The following is a 17,232-nucleotide window of genomic DNA, read 5'->3' as shown; positions in this document are numbered from 1 at the left end:
TCACCTATCGAAGATAAGAGTCTTGTTCTACCTGGACGACTGGCTAATCAAGTCGTCTTCGAAGTTAAGGTGCCTGGAGGACCTTCAGACGACATTACAGCTGACGAAGGCCCTGGGCCTTATAGTAAATTACGAGAAGTCCCATCTGATCCCCACGCAGTCCATCGTGTATCTGGGGATTCAGATGGATTCAGCGGCTTTTCAAGCTTTTCCATCAAAGGAACGTCAGCAGAGATGCTTAGAGAAAGTGTCAGCCTTCTTAGGGAAAGAAACATGCTCGGCAAAGGAATGGATGAGTCTGCTGGGAACCATTTCTTCGCTGGAGAAGTTTGTTTCCATGGGGAGGTTGCGCCTCAGGCCACTCCAGTTTTTTATGGCAGAAAACTGGAAAGACAAAAAGAATCTAGACTCGACTTTTATTATCTCAAAAGCGGTCAAGGATCAACTGAAGTGGTGGCAAGATCCGACCAAACTCTTGGAAGGAATGTCCCTTAAGCTTTTGAGCCCCGACCTAGTGTTGTTCTCAGACGCCTCCATGGTGGGCTGGGAGCAACACTAGGAAAAGGAGGAAGTGTCAGGCCTCTGGAGAGGGGAACAGAGGTCCTGGCACATAAAAAACAAACTTAAAAGAGTTGGAGGCTATTCGGTTGGCTCTTCAGTTCTTCGAAGAACGATTGGTGGGCCGAGTTGTCCAGATCAACTCGGACAACACTACGGCTCTCGCTTACATCAAAAAGCAGGGGGGGACACACTCTCGATCACTGTTCATGATAGCGAGAGACATCCTTCTATGGGCGAAAGCTCGAAACATAGTGATCCTAACAAGGTTCATTTCAGGAATTCAAAATGTTCGAGCGGATCTTTTAAGCCGTCAACATCAGATGCTTCCCACAGAATGGACCCTACATCTAGAAGTTTGTCAAGAGCTATGGAAGTTGTGGGGACGGCCGCTAGTCGACCTCTTCGCAACCTCGAAAACTAAGAGGCTTCCGATTTATTGCTCTCCAGTTCTCGATCCGGAAGCAATAGCGGTAGATGCCATCCTATGGGACTGGACGGGGATGGATGTGTACGCCTTTCCCCCCCCCGTTCAAACTCTTAGGAGAGGTAACAAGGAAGTTTGCGGCGTCGCCAGGAGCGAGAATGACTCTGATCGCCCCCTTTTGGCCCTCAAGCGATTGGTTCACGGAGGTCATGTCTCTTCTGGTAGACTTCCCGAGAACCCTGCCAGAGAGAGTCGATCTTCTCAAACAGCCCCACTTCGAGAGGTACCACGGAAACCTCTCCGCTCTGAGTCTGACTGCGTTCAGACTATCAAGAAGTTGGCCAGAGCGAGAGGTTTTACAAGATCAGTGGCAGAGGCTATTGCCAATGCGAGAAGAGCTTCCTCTCGAGCAGTTTATCAGTCGAAGTGGGCTGTCTTCAGGAGATGGTGTAGGAAGAAAGATATTTCCTCCTCCACGACCTCTGTGAACCAAATCGCTGAGTTTCTCCTGCATTTGAGAAATGTGGACAAACTAGCAGTGCCCACAATAAAAGGATACAAGAGTATGTTGTCAGCTGTCTTCCGTCACAGAGGATTAGACCTGACAAATGATAAAGATCTTCACGATCTTTTGAGATCGTTTGAGACAACCAAAGTACTACAACCGAAGGTTCCATCATGGAACCTTGTGATGTAGTTCTAAGGTTCTTGATGTCGGCTCCCTTTGAACCTCTGCATGCTGCCTCATTGAGAGACAACTACTAGAAAGGCGATTTTCCTAACTGCTCTTGCCACGGCAAAGAGGGTTAGTGAAATTCAGGCAATTAGTAAAGATGTGGGTTTCAGAGGACACAGTGCAGTGTGCTCCTTGGATCCTAATTTCTTAGCGAAGAATGAGAACCCATCTAACCCCTGGCCAAAAACCTTTGAAATCAAGGGGTTAGCAGAGTTCATCGGACAAGAGCCAGAGAGAGTCCTGTGCCCTGTCAGGGCTCTCAAATTTTACATGCAAAAGACCAAAGATTGTCGGGGTCCTTCTGAGAACTTATGGTGTTCTGTTAAGAGACCCGACTTTCCTATGTCGAAGAATGCACTGGCATTCTTTTTACGAAGCACCATCAGGGAGGCCCATGCGTCCTGCTCGGAGGTGATATGAAGCTTTTGAAAATAAAAGCCCATGAAGTGAGAGCTGTTGCAACTTCAATGGCATTTCGAAAGATATGGCACTTAATGATATCATTAGCGCTACTTTTTTTGGCGAAGCAACTCTGTGTTTGCTTCACATTACCTGCGGGATGTGAAGACGGCATATGAGAACTGCGAGTCGCTTGGACCATACATATCCGCAGAAATGGTGTTGGGGGCAGGGAGCAGCACAAATACTATCCTATAGAAAAGGGGTAGGTGTGCTTTTTAATTTTGGTGTTGGTTTATGGTTGAAGGGTTAGTAGCTTGAGGCGCTTTCCCTTTCTTTAGCCTAGAAGTTTTGGGACTAACTTCGATAGGTTAGGTCAGGTGGTGGTTTTTAGCTTCGTTGCCCTCACAGTATGGTCAATATGGTCTAGTCACATTGTGGTCATGCCCCCGTTGACAGATCATCTAGAGCGCACCAACTACACAGGTCACTACCTTGTTGGCAACTCTAGTAAAGCAAAAGCAGACTTCGGTGACAGTAATCAAGAAGTCAGCTATGCTAACAGGTAAGGAATCAAGATGTCAATCATCTGCACTTGAGGTGTTTCCTAATCCTTCTATTCTGTCCCTTCCCACCTCCAATGGTGGGATTCAGCTATATATATATCTGACAGGTAAGTTTCATGAACAAAATGTTATTGTTATGATACAATAAAGTTTGTTCATACTTACCTGGCAGATATATATAATTAAAGTACCCACCCACCTCCCCTCAGGGGACAGTGGTATGAAAAATCTGAATAGAAAATGGGAATGATTCCTGATATCCGCCTCCCAGCGGCGGGAATGGGTACTAACCACCTGGCCGCCCAAACTTTATTGTATCATAACAATAACATTTTTGTGTGAATAAAGTCATTGTGGATAGGAGGGAATACTTTTTCTTAGTTTGAGAGTAGCAGACAATCTCTTAAATGCTTGCATTATAATATGAATTTACAACTCCATATATCTTATTCAGTTTTTCCTCTTGACACGAGTATAATTGTTGGGATGCTGGCTTAAGCAGGGAGTTATGTATTCAGTAAAAATTTAAATGTGGGTCCATAACAGGTAACAAATGCTTGCATATTGGGTGAAATCGTGATATAGATCAGCGACATTTTTGTGGGTTTGGTTGGAAGGTTGCTAAGCTCTGGCAGATGTTGGTGATCTCCAAAAGTTGCATAAATAAGATTTATGAAAATATGAAAACTATATTGGAAATTTTCTATTAAAAAGGATTAAAGAAAGTTCCAAAATGCTATTGTTCCGATACGTAATACAAACCATCGGTCCTTTAACAATAGGAAGTAGCTAGCGGCAGCTGGAACGGTCGTAAGCTTCGAACAAGGGGAGAACGGTAGTTAACTGCTTGTCCGACAGTCGCGCGCCGCGCGACTGGGAGGTAAACAAATCACTTTTGCTTTCGGCCGCGGGTGTGAAGGACGTGTTCGTCATCGCTCTCTGCCCGCTTCATCGTCGTATGCTTTGTTTATATTGTGTTTTCTACTAATGGTTTGTTTAACTTGAAAATGAAACTGTAAGTACACTGTTTTCATTTTCATTACTTAATTATGGACCAACATGGAGCTATCGCCGTAGATGCGGCGATTTCCTCTCTTTTCATGAATTGAACCCTTGAATTATGTCTCGGTGCCGAGGGCGGGCGCGCTCGCGCCGAGTCATGTATTTTGGGCGAAAGTGTGTAATTTGTTAAATGTAAGTACTCTTTTCATTATATTTTTGCCCTGTGCGTTCGTTACCGAGAGTGTGATTGCGCTCGGCACGAGCCTTTTATTTTGTATAATAGAATGCAATGAAAGTGGATTCGCAATTGCAATATTCTTTCATTTTCATTTATTTATTTGCATGAATTTAATTTGGATCAATTTTCGTTCTTACCCGGGAATTGATCCTTACGTTTTTATGTGAAAGTGAAATCGTGCAGTATTCTGTTTCATTTTCATATATATTTTATGATAGCATCATATTATTTTGGATCAAGTTCCTTTCCGTTCTTACGCGGCCCGGGAATTGATCTTTTCTTTTCCCCTTTTAAGTTCTATGAAGTGAATCGCAAGGGCAGTATTCTGTTTCATTTTCATATTACTTTTCACTGCTGTGCGGGGGTAGGGGAAGCGAAGGTCTGCCAGGGAGTCGTCGGAAAGCTCTCCCGCCCCGACTCCCTTGGTATCGGCCGATTCTTCCGTCTTCCTTCCTGCCCCCCGCTCAGCTTCTTCGTTGTATTTTATTTGGGGTCTTCCTTGCGTTCGGGGTGGGGCATGTCTTCCCCCCGTTTGTGAGGGAACCCCTCTTACTAATCTATCTATGTTACCGCAGGTGCTACATCCGTGGGAGACGGACCTTGGACAGGTATGGAGCCGCCGCGGCAGGGCGTGCCTAGCATCCACGGGCTGCTGCAGCGTTTAGCGAGGTCTGGGGCGGTCTCCACCTACTACTACCACGGCCGCTTATGCTGCTCCCCCCTCCTGGTCTACACTCCCCATGCTGTGTCGGTGACGCCGTCTGCCGCTACTAGGGCCGCCGCCGTACTGAGGGGGTGTTGCCGCCGCCGCCTGTTTTCTTCGTGTTGCCTGCCCCAGACTTCCGCTGTTCCAGCAGCTCGCCCCTGGACCGGCCGCCAGTACCCAGGTTCCGCTGGCTGCCGATGATTCTATGAGGCGATCGCTGGGCCTGCCGTACCTGCCGCTGATGTGATTCCCGCTGTTGGCTTGGCTGTCCCTTCTGGGTCTACCGCTGCCGCTGTTCCTGCCGCTCCTGAGCTGGTTGCTGTTCCTGTCCATGCTGGTCCTGCCCACGGTGTGTCTTCCCCAGTCCCAGGTCCTTCCGGACAGGTGCAGTCGGGCCGTGTTGCTTCGGCAATAGCCCCGGCTCCGGCCTGGATGGAGGACCTGACGACTGTCCTGCGTGAGCTGACGAGGAAGAGGAGAAGAGGAAGCTGTCATCTTCGTCTTCATCATCTGCTGCTGCCTGCCTCTTCCCCTTCGACTTCTAAGGCCCTATAAGCTGAAGAAGAAGAAGGCTGCCTTCCCCCCTAAGAAGTCTCCAATTCTGGGAACTTCTAAGGGCCCGTCCCACCCCGGTGGGGACGGGGGGTCCTTCTGCTGGTCCTCCTGCTCCTTCGGGAGCGGGGCCCGTCCGCCCCTCCGTAAGGGGAAGAGATAGACGGGGACCAGAGGAGGTATCGGGGGGGGGGGTTTAGCTCTGGTACTTCCTCTCCGTGGTGCTAGCGGCGATGCCGCTACGCCAGGTTCGGCTCGGAAAAAAAAAAAAAAAAAAAAAAATCTCTCTCGTTCCCGCGAGAGATCCGAGTGTACGTTCTCCCTCGGGAGACCGTGCAGCCAAGTTTCGGCGCCAGAGTTCACTCGGCGCCAAGACGCGGCACGGAGCAGAAGGCTGGTGAGAGACGCTCGGGTGACTCTTGCCAGGCCAGCGGCCGCTTTTGCAGCGACCAGCTGGTAACCCGGGTTTTCCCCCCTAAGAAGACTCCTTCGGGATCTTATAGGGCCCGTCTCGCTCAGGCGAGTCGGGGAGCTCTTCTGCTGGTCCTCCTGTTCCTTCGGGAACGGGGCCCGTCTCTTCCTCTGCAAAGAAGAAGACGACGGGGACCAGAGGTGTACCAGCCTCGGCTGGTACGTCCTCACCTGGTGTTAGCGGTCCTGCCGCTAAATCAGTTCCGTCTCGGCCGCTTCTCGTTCGCGAGAAGTACCAAGTGGACGCTCTTCCACGGGAGACCGTCCAGCCAAAGTTTTGACGCCCGAGCTCGCTCGCCGTCAAGACCCACCGCGCGCGGAGCAGAAGACTGGCGAGAGTCGTGCACACGACTCTCGCCAGGCCAGTGGACGCTCTCGCAGCGACCAACTGGCTGCTCGGGTTGACGTGACGGTCGCTGACCAGCCACGGGTTGAGGCGAGGAAGGGGTCCCCGCGGCCGTCGACCAGCCACGGCTGGTACCAGCGGCTCGACGCGCCGAGAGGACGATGGCCGGTCTCGCCGCGACAGAGAGCCTAAGCAGGTCACCTGGACCGCCGCTCCCATAGGGAGAACCGGGCGGAGGACAGTAACCAGCAACAGCTCGCCTGACGCTAGAGATCAGCGTCAACGTTCTCAGCCGAGCCTCTAGCCCCAGGCGAGCGGCAAGGCTAGGCCTGCTGCTCGATCGCCACCGCGGGTTGACGATCAGCAGCAGCCCTCCAAGCACGCTGGTCCTGCCAGCGAGCTAGGGGGGAGCGTCAGGTCTGCCTCTCCTGTACCTTCAACCTCCTCGGGCTACACCGGGAGGAGCGAGGTACCTACGACTGATCACGAGAGGTGCACCGCTCGCGATCCCGCTATGACGCCGTATGGACCAGGCACGGGTCTAGGACCGACCAGGACATACGCGCAAGTAGCTGGAGACGACCGTCAGGGGCCTGCCGCTGTTCCTCCTTCTAAAGGAGGAGTATCTCGGGATCTTTCTTCTTGTTGGAGGGACTGGACGGTCCTACTCCGCAAGACGCGGTTTTACACCCGAGATAGAGGAAGTTCCAGAAGTCATTAAGCTGATTCGTCAGCATAAAGACCTTGCGGAAGGATTGCCGCTCCCACCAGCAGAGCCCACGTCTCTGCTCGAGTCGTTTTGGGGCCCGAGAGGGAAACCCAAACCGACGGTGGGTCTGCCGCGATCGGAGCTTGCCGATTCTGTCTCGAACCAGAGTCTCTCGTCTCCGGACAAGAAGGCTCTCTCGTTCTATTTGGCCGGTCGATCAAGCTACTTCCACCTCCTCTACTGCGACAGCGGCGTTTCTACAGTGTCTTCGGACACGTATTTAAATACTCCTTCGGTCCTCCTGAGAGGTTTCGACCTCGACGAGGACTGGAATGAGTCGGAGGACGGTATCGGCTCTCTCCTGCTCAGGTGTCGATCAGCCCCACCCAGACGACGTTCACAGTGGCGGCAGACCCTTGACTACAGTGAGAGTTCTTAACCCTCCGCGGGAAAACGTTTTCTCCTGACGATTCGTTTTCCCAGACTCTGAGAAGCCATCGCCGCGAGGCGATGGCTGTTCCTACTCTTCTCCAACTGCTAGTTCCACTGGGAAGGCGAGCGAGTATCCAATTCCTCCCCCATTCCCTCCCTCTCCTTACGGCTACGGGAGAGAGGAGGGATCCTACAGAGATTTCTCTGTAGGATCCCAACGTTCGTGGGACTGCGCTACCGGGGGGACCTTCGGGTCCTACCTGACGTAAGCCCGGTCGTTGAGGAGGAATCCTGCCCCATTCTCGATTTCTACGGGAATCGAGAGGACCACCAGCCGATATCGTTTGACGAATTCGGTGGGGTTTCGCAGACTGCTTAGAATTCTACGGAATTTCTAGCGCATTCAGAGTGTTCGAGTTTTTTTACGATCTCCAAACACTTACGCGAGACCCACGGTCCAAAGTGAGCGAGACGAGAATCCCCCCGATATGTTACACGATAATCGGGAACCTCGCCCTATGCTCGAATTCCTGGAATTTCTAGCATTGGGAAGAAGACTGCTGCAGAAAGAAACTATCTCACAGTAGGCGACCAACCTGGAATAGAGGAGATCGGACGGGAATATCCAGTTTGGCTTGAACTATCGTCTTAGTATTCTCGTTCACCATTGAAAGCTTTCCTTGAGGAAGACTTCTCCTTCACTCTCTTTGAAGAGAACGAAGGTGGTCGATCTCCAATCCTTATTTTTGTTTTTTTTCTTGAAGGAAAGAATTTAGGATGGAGATCGTTGTTCAGAATCCTACAAATATACTACGTTATATTCACCTCGCGACATGATTCTACTAAGCAGTTGAATGGTCCGAGGGTAGGCCGCATATCCTAGTTAATCTACGGATTGCGACTTATAAGAGAAGTATCTAATTGAACTGCAACTCGGGGTTGCCTGCAACCTCCAGGAGTTTTCAGTTTCAATTTTATATACTTAGGTGTCACGACAACACCATTTCAACTTTTATATTTACCGAAATTCGTTTCGCCTAAATATAATTACTCGAGCATATCTTTTATGCTCGGTAGTAGTTTTTTTCTAGCCGATAATGCATTCCTTCGTGGAATAATGGATTAACCTGGCAACTCAGGATACGAGTCAGTGAGAGCTCAGGCTCAACTTACTGCGTATTGAAACTGCCTGATAGCAGCTCAGTATCAGCTGGGCCTCCGAGATTCACGGTCATGTATGTCTCTCTCTCCCCTGCTTTGATTGACTACCGAACCGTATCTCTGCCCAACAATCATGGACTTAGGTCTCTGATTAACGGGGATTCTCGCAATAATGAAGGACCATCTACTGCTGTGACGCTAGATTCCATCGCCTTCGACATTGCGAGAATTTTCAACAGAGATATCTCTTGGACTCTTTCATCTTTCTGTTTACCGCACGGTAACAGAAGTCTGTACAAGTCTCCCGCTGCATCGCACTGCAATAATGCGAATGATTTTGCAGACATCTGAGTTTGTCTTCAAAATATCTCGTATTCGTAGGTGTACAATTGTTCATTGTTCAACCCGAATTACTAGATGTGTCAGAAGACATCGCCTACTCTCCGACCTGACAGCTCTACTTCCAAATGTTCAGCCCATGAGAAGCAGTTCTTCAGGCGGCTTTCCCCTGTGTTTTTCATTACTGAAGAACGCCCCGCTTTCATTGCAACTACGACTTCTCACCGGACAGCAATGAAATAGCGGTTAGACGTTTTCAGTCATTTGTAAGCACAGGCTATGAATCTTGAGAATCCTTCTCTCGATTCATCTGTGAAGACGTAGGTTGCATTCAATATCTACCTTCGTCTTCAACTGTACATAGTGTTGTTTCTCCTTAGCTGAGATTCAACAACCATGAGATGTTTTACCTTCAGGGACCTCGGTTGGGCACATGCCTTAAGAGAATCATCACCTCGCTGTCCGGCATTGGTGACAAACAAATACATTATTTGTTTGGTCTCTCGGCATAACCCTTTAAAGGCGAAGGTCACGTGACTTACTCGGATGCTTTGACAACTTGCCTCCTACCGAACGCAGTCAGTCGGCAGCTGTCAGAGCGCCCGAGTCAGTTACGAACTACGCTGTTGACTTAGTTCGGTTGTTACAAAGCAACCATTACTTCGTTTTAAGAGCTTGGTCACAGTACCATACCATTGACACCCACCATGGAGTGTCGGTGTCCTATCCACTACCGAGAACTTCGCTGCATGGGGATAGGAGGATGCGAGAGACTTCGTGGCAAACGGATAGACCAGTATGGGTACTGGACATCACCGAAGTAGAGAAGAGGGATAGGTCATGCGACTATTTCCTTCTTTTCCTCTGAGGAACTGATGACTTCTCCTGCGAAGTCAAGCATCCAGGGGATGGGGATCCGTGACGCTCGATTTCGTACCGAACTTCGTAGCGAAGACTCAGAACCCTTCGGTCCCTGACGATTGGTTCGAGTCGTTCACAATCCCTCCCTAATGGACTTCAGCCGCCTTCGATGCGAAGGAGATGCTGCCTTGTCCGCAAGAACTTCTCCGTGGCGCAGGTACTGAAGGCAGGGGTCGGGGTGGTCCAACCAGACCACATGCCCTTCCTTCTACCTTCGGGGATATTGCCCACAGGTCCTTGGATCTTTTTCCTTGGGACCCGTGGTGGCTGCTCAACACGTTGTGTAGCGAACCCAGACCCTCGCAGGCTGAACAGCATCGAGTCCTGGTGTGACCGTAAGATGGATGAGTGAATGAGAGGTGTGACTGGCTCCTCTTCCCATCTTTTTCTTCCCCTCTACCTGTGGTTAGAGGGACACGGTCGGCACCCTGCTGGATAAGGACAAGATGCAGGTGAGCTACTCAACAGAGCCCCATCCTATCCCTTTCACTAGGGATAGGAGCGTATATCCACCACTTCCTCCAACAAGGGGGAGGAAGTGGATGCCAGCTTGAGACAAAACCATACTTTATGTTGCCTCTTGCAAACAGGAACAAGTTCTTGCTTGCTGGTACGAAGAGATACGCTTGCCTCTCTCTTAGTACTCGGCCCAGAGGTCTGACCATTGATCCTGCGGTGCACACCCCGATCAATCGGACAGAGGCTTGGATCCCTCCCTCGCTCTTATGACCAGGGAGGCATTCCAGGGATGGACGAACACCAGTCTGTTCATCAAAAGACTCAGATTCCTCCCACCAAGAAGTGAGTCTTCCTATTGTTAAAGGACCGATGGTTTGTATTACGTATCGGAACAAATGACAATTTGTCGAAAATTGCATTTTTCCTAACTATACAAACCTGAGGTCCTTTACATATAGTCCCTCCTCATGCCACCCCTCACTCTGCGTATTTTGCATGGGCCAAAAGCAAAAGTGATTTGTTTACCTCCCGCGCGACTGTCGGACAAGCAGTTAACTACCGTTCTCCCCTTGTTCGAAGCTTACGACCGTTCCAGCTGCCGCTAGCTACTTCCTATTGTTAAAGGACCTCAGGTTTGTATAGTTAGGAAAAATGCAATTTTCGACAAATTGTCATTTTAGTACTTGATTTTAATGTTTGCCCAGCACGCCAACGATATAGTAAATACAATATGTAAAAATATTTCAGCTCAATAAGCAAATGCACCATTATTACCTGTGTCACCATGACTATCGTACAGGCAGTCCTCGGTTAATGACGACCCAGTTTTATGGCGCTTTCTAGCCCCATAAAATCGGCGATTGATGACGCCATAAGGGGCCAAGTTTTGGTTATCGCTGCTATAAGGTGCCGATAATAGTGTTATGGCACCATAACAAGGCTACCTAACAGAGGCGCCATCAACCACTAATTGGTTACGTATAAGCGCCATAAATCTTTGCGTTTCTGTTAATGCCGGTTTTCGCTTCTCAGCACCCAGCCAATAACCGGGGACTGCCTGTATACAGTAACACACCTTTTTTAACCTTGACTGGAAACTTGGAACTGTGATATAACCATCTCTATACCAAAGATGCATTTGCATTCATTATTGTGTATGAGTGATACTGCAGCCTGTAACATTTTAATTTTTTTGTATTTTGAGAAAATCTACATTGCTGAGTTGTAAAGTATGTCATAAGTTGGGGAAGAATTATTCTTTTAATCTGTTAATGTGGATTTGAGGTCTCCTTTTTTTTTTTATAGGTACAAGAAATAGACGATACTAAGCACACTATTTCCAAGAAGCCTTCAAAACCACCGTTCCTGAAGAATGTCTTCCTCGGAAAGTAAGTGCCCTTTGAGCTTGTCCACAGGTTTAAGCATTGACAACTGCTACCATTGGTGAAGCAGGTAATAAAATGGTGTTCAGAGCAAGCAGTAATCCTAAAAATGTGCATGACTTGTTTTTATTAGGAGCAGGTAATCTTACTCCTCTGAGAAGCAGTTGTCTCCATTCATGGTGTTCCGTAGGTGGCAGAGTATACTGTATTATGTATACGTACCTTAGTACTATTATAGATGATCTCTGAAAGATAGTCATTATCATTGGTAACCATAGTACTGGTAATACCAGTATAATTAAACTTATTTGGCCAAAGAATATTCAAAGATTTTCTTTTCTCAAGAGTATATGTTGTTTATCAAATACTTACTATAATTTTTTATGACCATTTGTTGGCACACCTGCATTACCGTTCTTTGTACTTGTTCTGATTACATACATAGTGACACAAAGTCAGTGTGCCTGATGTTTTTGGTATATTCAGATTGGATTATATTAGCCTTGTTTAATATCGGCGTTCCTGCCTGTAGTAATTTGTTTTTTCAAAATAATGACTTCCCGCTGAGAGTTCTCATTTTGTAACTTAGATGTTGTAGATTATGATAGCTCTCAGCTTACCATGCACAAATGTCTGGTTTATGGGTTTTTCCTGAAAGGCTATGACTAAGGAATTTCTTTTAAAGTAAGGCAAACAAACAGTGTCATTGGACTCTTAAATGTATTTTGTAACATTTCAAGTTTGTGGGACCATTCCTTGCATTTTGCTCACCTTGTTGGTGATATTTAATTTTGAATAATAATGTACTGATTTATGTATTGATGTCAAATACAGGGGTTCCCCTGTATTCGGGGGGGATGCATAACACACACACACACACACACCCTGCTAATGGTAGGAACCCCTATAAAAATGCTTAAAACCTCCTTTGTTCCGACACGGCATACAAACCTTCGGTCCTTTTACAATAGGAAGGTACTAGCGGCAGCTGGATAGGTCGTAAGCTTTCGAACAAGGGGTTCGGTAGTTAACTGCTTGTCCGACAGGCGCGCGCGCGCGACTGGGAGGTAAACAAACCACTTTTGCTTTCGGCCTGCTGGCGTGTGGACGTGTATCATCGCTCTCTGCCCGCTTCATCGTCGTTGCTTTCGCATGGTTGTGTTTTTCTTTTTCTATTTATCTAGTGAAACTGAATTGTAAGTACAATAATTTCATATTTATTTCCATTGAATTCAATTGTGAATTAAAGGATCTTGGTTTCACCACGCCCTCCGATTACCCGAGTGCCGGGACTGAAGGGCGTAAGTGCGGGAATTCATTTTCCCGAGGAAATGATCCTTCGTAATTGTGTTATGCTCCCCCCGGTTGACCGAGGGCGGGAGAGCGCTCGCTCCGAGAGTATATTTTGGTTGGAAATGTGTAGATGAAAATCGTAAGTAAGTGCTCTTTTCATTTATATTTTTGTTCTTTTTTTTTTAACCTGTATGCATCCGTTGCCGAGCGAATGCGCTCGGCACGAAAACTTATTCTGTATGGAAGTGGAATCGCAAGTACAGTATTCTTTTTTCATTTTCATATATATTATTTTGATTGTAGCAATACTCATTTTGGATCAGTTTCCGAGCTTACCCGGAAATTGATCCTTTCCCCTTTTTATTTGAATGAAGTGAAATCGCAAGTGCAGTTCTTTTTCATTTTCATATTTTATTGAGATTGCATTGTTTACTTGGATCAATGTTTCCGCTATTTCCCGGGAATTGATCCTTCCCCTTTTTATTTGTATGAAGTGAAATCGCAAGCGCAGTATTCTTTTTCATTTTCATATATTTTGATTGCATCAATTCATTATGGATCAAGGTTTCCATTCATAATCGGGAATGGATCCTTTTACCCTTGCGCTCGGTACCGAGGGCGCAAATGCGCTCGATCCGAGCCCTTATTCATTGTGAAGTGAATCGTAATGCAAGATTCTTTTTTCATTTATTCCTTTTATATTGATTGCATCAATATTATTTGGTTCAAGTTCCGCTCAGTCAGGGAATTGATCCTTATGCCCTTGCATCGGGCAGAGGGCACGATTGCTCTCGGGCTCTTATTATTATTGTTGGGTACATGGGTGCTGTGCGGGGGTGGGGAACGAGACCCCCCCCCCCCCCGCTCCCCCCCCCCCCCCCCCAGCTCAGCTCCCACAGATGCCCTTCCCCTTGGGGGGGGGAGGTTATCTGCGTTCTTCTCCTCGCCCGATCCGTCGAGCGCGGAGAGGGCGCTCGGTGCCCGATGTACAATTGTATTCGGGGTCTTCCACTCGTTCGGAGAGGGCTCACCCCCCCGCGCGAGGGGACTTCCCCCCCACTAATCGCTACTACTGTTATTTCCGCAGGTGCTACTGCCACGAGGGTGGACCTTGGTGAGGTATGGGCGTCCTTCCATTTGCAGGGCGTGCTAGTGTCCAGGGGCTGCGGTTCTGTCTGGGCCTACTGCGGTCACCCATGGAGTGGTGACCACGCTCCAGGTGACGACGTCCCTCCTCACCTGGTGTACTCGCCTCACGTGGTAACAGTCTTGCCTACAGCCGCTGTGAAGTGCCGTTCGCCGTACCGAGAGGGGGGCGTGCCGCCGCCGCTCGTGGTTGCCGCGCTGCCGCGACCACACTTCCGCTGCCCTAGAGCTCGCCCCTGGACCTGCCGCCGGTACCAGGATGTTGCTGGCTGCTGCTCCACTTCCTGTGTTTCTGGTGCTGCCTGCCGTACCTGCCGATTCTGGGCTGACTGTCCATGCAGTTGCTGCGCTGGCTGTCCCTGCCGTTGCTGCGCTGGCTGTCCCTGCCGTTGCTGCGCTGGCTGTCCCCACCGATGCTGCTGGCTGTGCCTCTGTTCCTGAGATGCCCATACCTGCTGACGTCGTCCCTGTTCGTGGTGGTACTACCCCAGACTTTGGTCTGTCTGTACAGGTGCGTCACCGGGCCCTGTGGCTTCGGCTACAGCAGCCCCGGCTCCGCCCTGGATAGCAGATCTTACGTCTGTCCTGAGGAAGCTGACGAAGAAGAGGAGGAAGGTGTCGTCGTCGTCGTCTTCATCTTCTTCATCGTCGTCGGCTGCCGCCTCTTCCCCTTCGACTTCTAAGGCTTCACAGCCGAGGAAGAAGAAGGTTGCCTCCTCCCTCCTAAGAAGTCTCCCTCGGGAGCTTCTCGGGACCCGTCTCACCTCGGTGGGACGGGAGGGTTCCTTCCGCTGGTCCTCCTGCTCCTTCGGGAGCGGGGCCCCGTCTCTTCTTCCGCAAGGAAGAAGACTACGGGGACCAGAGGGGTACCGGCTAACACCGGTATCTTCCTCGCCTGGTGTCAGTGGTTCTGCCACTGCATCAGGGTCCGTCTCGGCCTCTCGTTCGCGGGAGGTACCGAGTGTACGGTCGCCTACCAGCGACCGTGCAGCCAGGAACCAGACCTCTGAGTCCGCTCAGCGTCAGGTTCACGGCACGGGCGGAAGACTGGTGGGGACAGCCGCTCACGCGACTCTCACCAGACCAGCTCTCGCTCTCGCGGCGACGACAGCTGGCTACCCGGGGACGTGGACGGTCCACGACGGCCACGAGCTGAGGCTGGGGAAGAGGTCCATACCGTTCGCCGGTGCCAGCCACGGCTGGAAACCAGCGACGTGACGTGCCGTGAGGACAAGCACCGGTCTCACTGTGACAGTGGAGCCTGCAGGTCGCCTGACCGTCGCTCTCACAGAGAGCGATCGGGTACGGCAACCAGCACAGCTCTTCTGACACTCGAGATCGGGGCCGCTGGCTCAGTCCAGCCGCTCCACAGCGAGACGGTTCGACCAGGCCTGCAGCTCGATCGCCACCGCGGGTTGACGATCGCCTGCAGCCCTCCAAGCCTGCTGGTTCTGCCAGCGAGCGAGAGGGAGCGTCAGGTCTGCCTCTCCCGTACCTTCAACCAACCTCCTCGGGTTACACCGGGAGGAGCGAGGTATTCAGGAGTGATCGTGAGGGGTGCGCCCCTCATGATCCCACCACGACGCCCTACGTGCCAGGCACGTTTCTTGGACCACGGCCAGGATGTATGCGCAAGTGGATGGAGAAGACCGAGAGGGCTGTCGCTGTTCCCCTTCTTAGGAGGAAGGTTCTCGGAATATGCTCTTGTTCGAAGGGCTTAACGGTCCCACTCTGCAAGATGCTGTGACTTCCAAGATCCAGAGGAACTTTGCCGAGGTTATGGCGCTGATTCGTCAGCACAACGACCTCGGGGAAGGATCGCCGCTCCCACCAGCAGAGCCACGTCTCGGCTCGAGTCGACCCAAATCGACGGTGGGTCTGCCGCGATCGGAGCTTGCCGACTGTGTTGAACCAGGTAGTCTCTCGTCTCCGGACAAGAAGGCTCTCTCAGTTCTGGCCGGTCGAACAAGCTACTTCACCTCCTCTACTGCGACAGAGGCGTTTCTACGTGTCTTCGGACACCGTATTTGAATACCCCTTCGGTCCTCCTGAGGTTTCGACCTCGACGAGGACTGGAATGAGTCGGAGGACGGTATCGGCTCTCTCCTGTCAGGTGTCGATCAGCCCCACCAGACGACGTTCACAGTGGCGGCAGACCCTTACCTACAGTATGAGTTCGTAACCCTCCTCGGGAAAACGTTTTCTCCTGACGATATGTTTTCCCAGGCTCTGAGAGGCCATGCCGTAAGGCGATGGCTGCTCCTTTTTCTTCTCCAACTGCTAGTTCCGCTGGGAAGGCGAGCCAGTATCCAATTCCTCCCCCATTCCCTCTCTCCTTACGGCTACGAGGGAAAGGGGAGGGATCCTACAGAGATTTCTCTGTAAGATCCCACGTTAGGGGCTGCGCTACCGGGGGGACCTTCGGGTCCTACCTGACGTAAGCCCCGGTCGTTGAGGAGGGATCCTGCCCCTTTCTCGATTTCTACGGGAATCGGGAGGATCACCAGCCGATATCGTTTGACGAATTCGGTGGGGGGTTTCGCAGAGTGCTTAGAATTCTACGGAATTTCTAGCGCACTCAGAGTGTTCGAGTTTTTTTACGATCTCCAAACACTTAGGCGAGACCACGGTCCAAATTGAGGCGAGAATCCCCGATAATTGTTACACGATAATCGGAACCTCACTTATGCTCGAATTCCTGTAATTTCTAGCATTTGGAAGAAGACTGCTGCTGAAAGAAGAGTATCTCACAGTAGGCGATTAACCTGGAATAGAGAAGAACGGACGGGAACTTCCAGTTTGGCTTGAACTATCGTCTTCGGTATTCTGTTCACCATTGAAGCTTTCCTTTGGGAAAGACTTCTCCTTCACTCTCTTGACTAGAGAACGAAGGCGGTCGATCTCAATCCTTATTCTCATTCCTCGAGAGGAAAAGAATTTAGGATGGAGGTCGTGGTACAGAACCTACAAATATACTACGTATATTACCCTCGCGACATGATTCTTTTAACAGTTGAATTGTCCGGGGGGTAGGCACATACCGTAGTTAACTCTACGGTTTGTGACCGAGACGAATTGTATCTTAATTGAACTGCAACTCGGGGTTGCCTGCAACCTCCCAGCAGTTATCAGTTTCGATTTTAGATACTTGGTATTGTCATGACAACACCAAATCAGCTTTTGTATTTACCAAAATCCGTTTCGGTTAAATATAATTGCTCGAGTGTATTCTTTATGCTCGATGGTTCTAGCCGAACGCATTCCTTCGTGGAATAATGGATTACCTGGCAACTCAGGATGACGAGTCACCGAGAGCTACTGCGTATTGAACTGCCTGATAGCGGCTCGGTATCAGCTAGGTCTCGGAGATGCACGGTCGGTTACGTCTC

At 50.0% G+C, this 17,232-nt stretch overlaps 1 protein-coding gene across 1 annotated transcript in view; it reads left to right on the top strand.

Annotated features, from left to right (window-relative positions):
- Positions 1–17,232, top strand: part of LOC135210772 (complex I assembly factor ACAD9, mitochondrial-like) — a 44,594-nt gene that overhangs the window by 6,645 nt on the left and 20,717 nt on the right. Inside the window, exon 2 of the mRNA XM_064243623.1 lies at positions 11,328–11,410. Within this exon, the coding sequence (XP_064099693.1) occupies positions 11,328–11,410 (83 nt within the window). The remainder of the gene's footprint in view (positions 1–11,327; positions 11,411–17,232) is intronic.

Source organism: Macrobrachium nipponense, chromosome 4 (genome assembly GCF_015104395.2).
Source record: "Macrobrachium nipponense isolate FS-2020 chromosome 4, ASM1510439v2, whole genome shotgun sequence".
NCBI lineage: Eukaryota > Metazoa > Arthropoda > Malacostraca > Decapoda > Palaemonidae > Macrobrachium > Macrobrachium nipponense.
The sequence above is the reverse complement of the archived record's forward strand: the minus strand, read 5'-3'. Positions and strand labels throughout refer to the sequence as shown.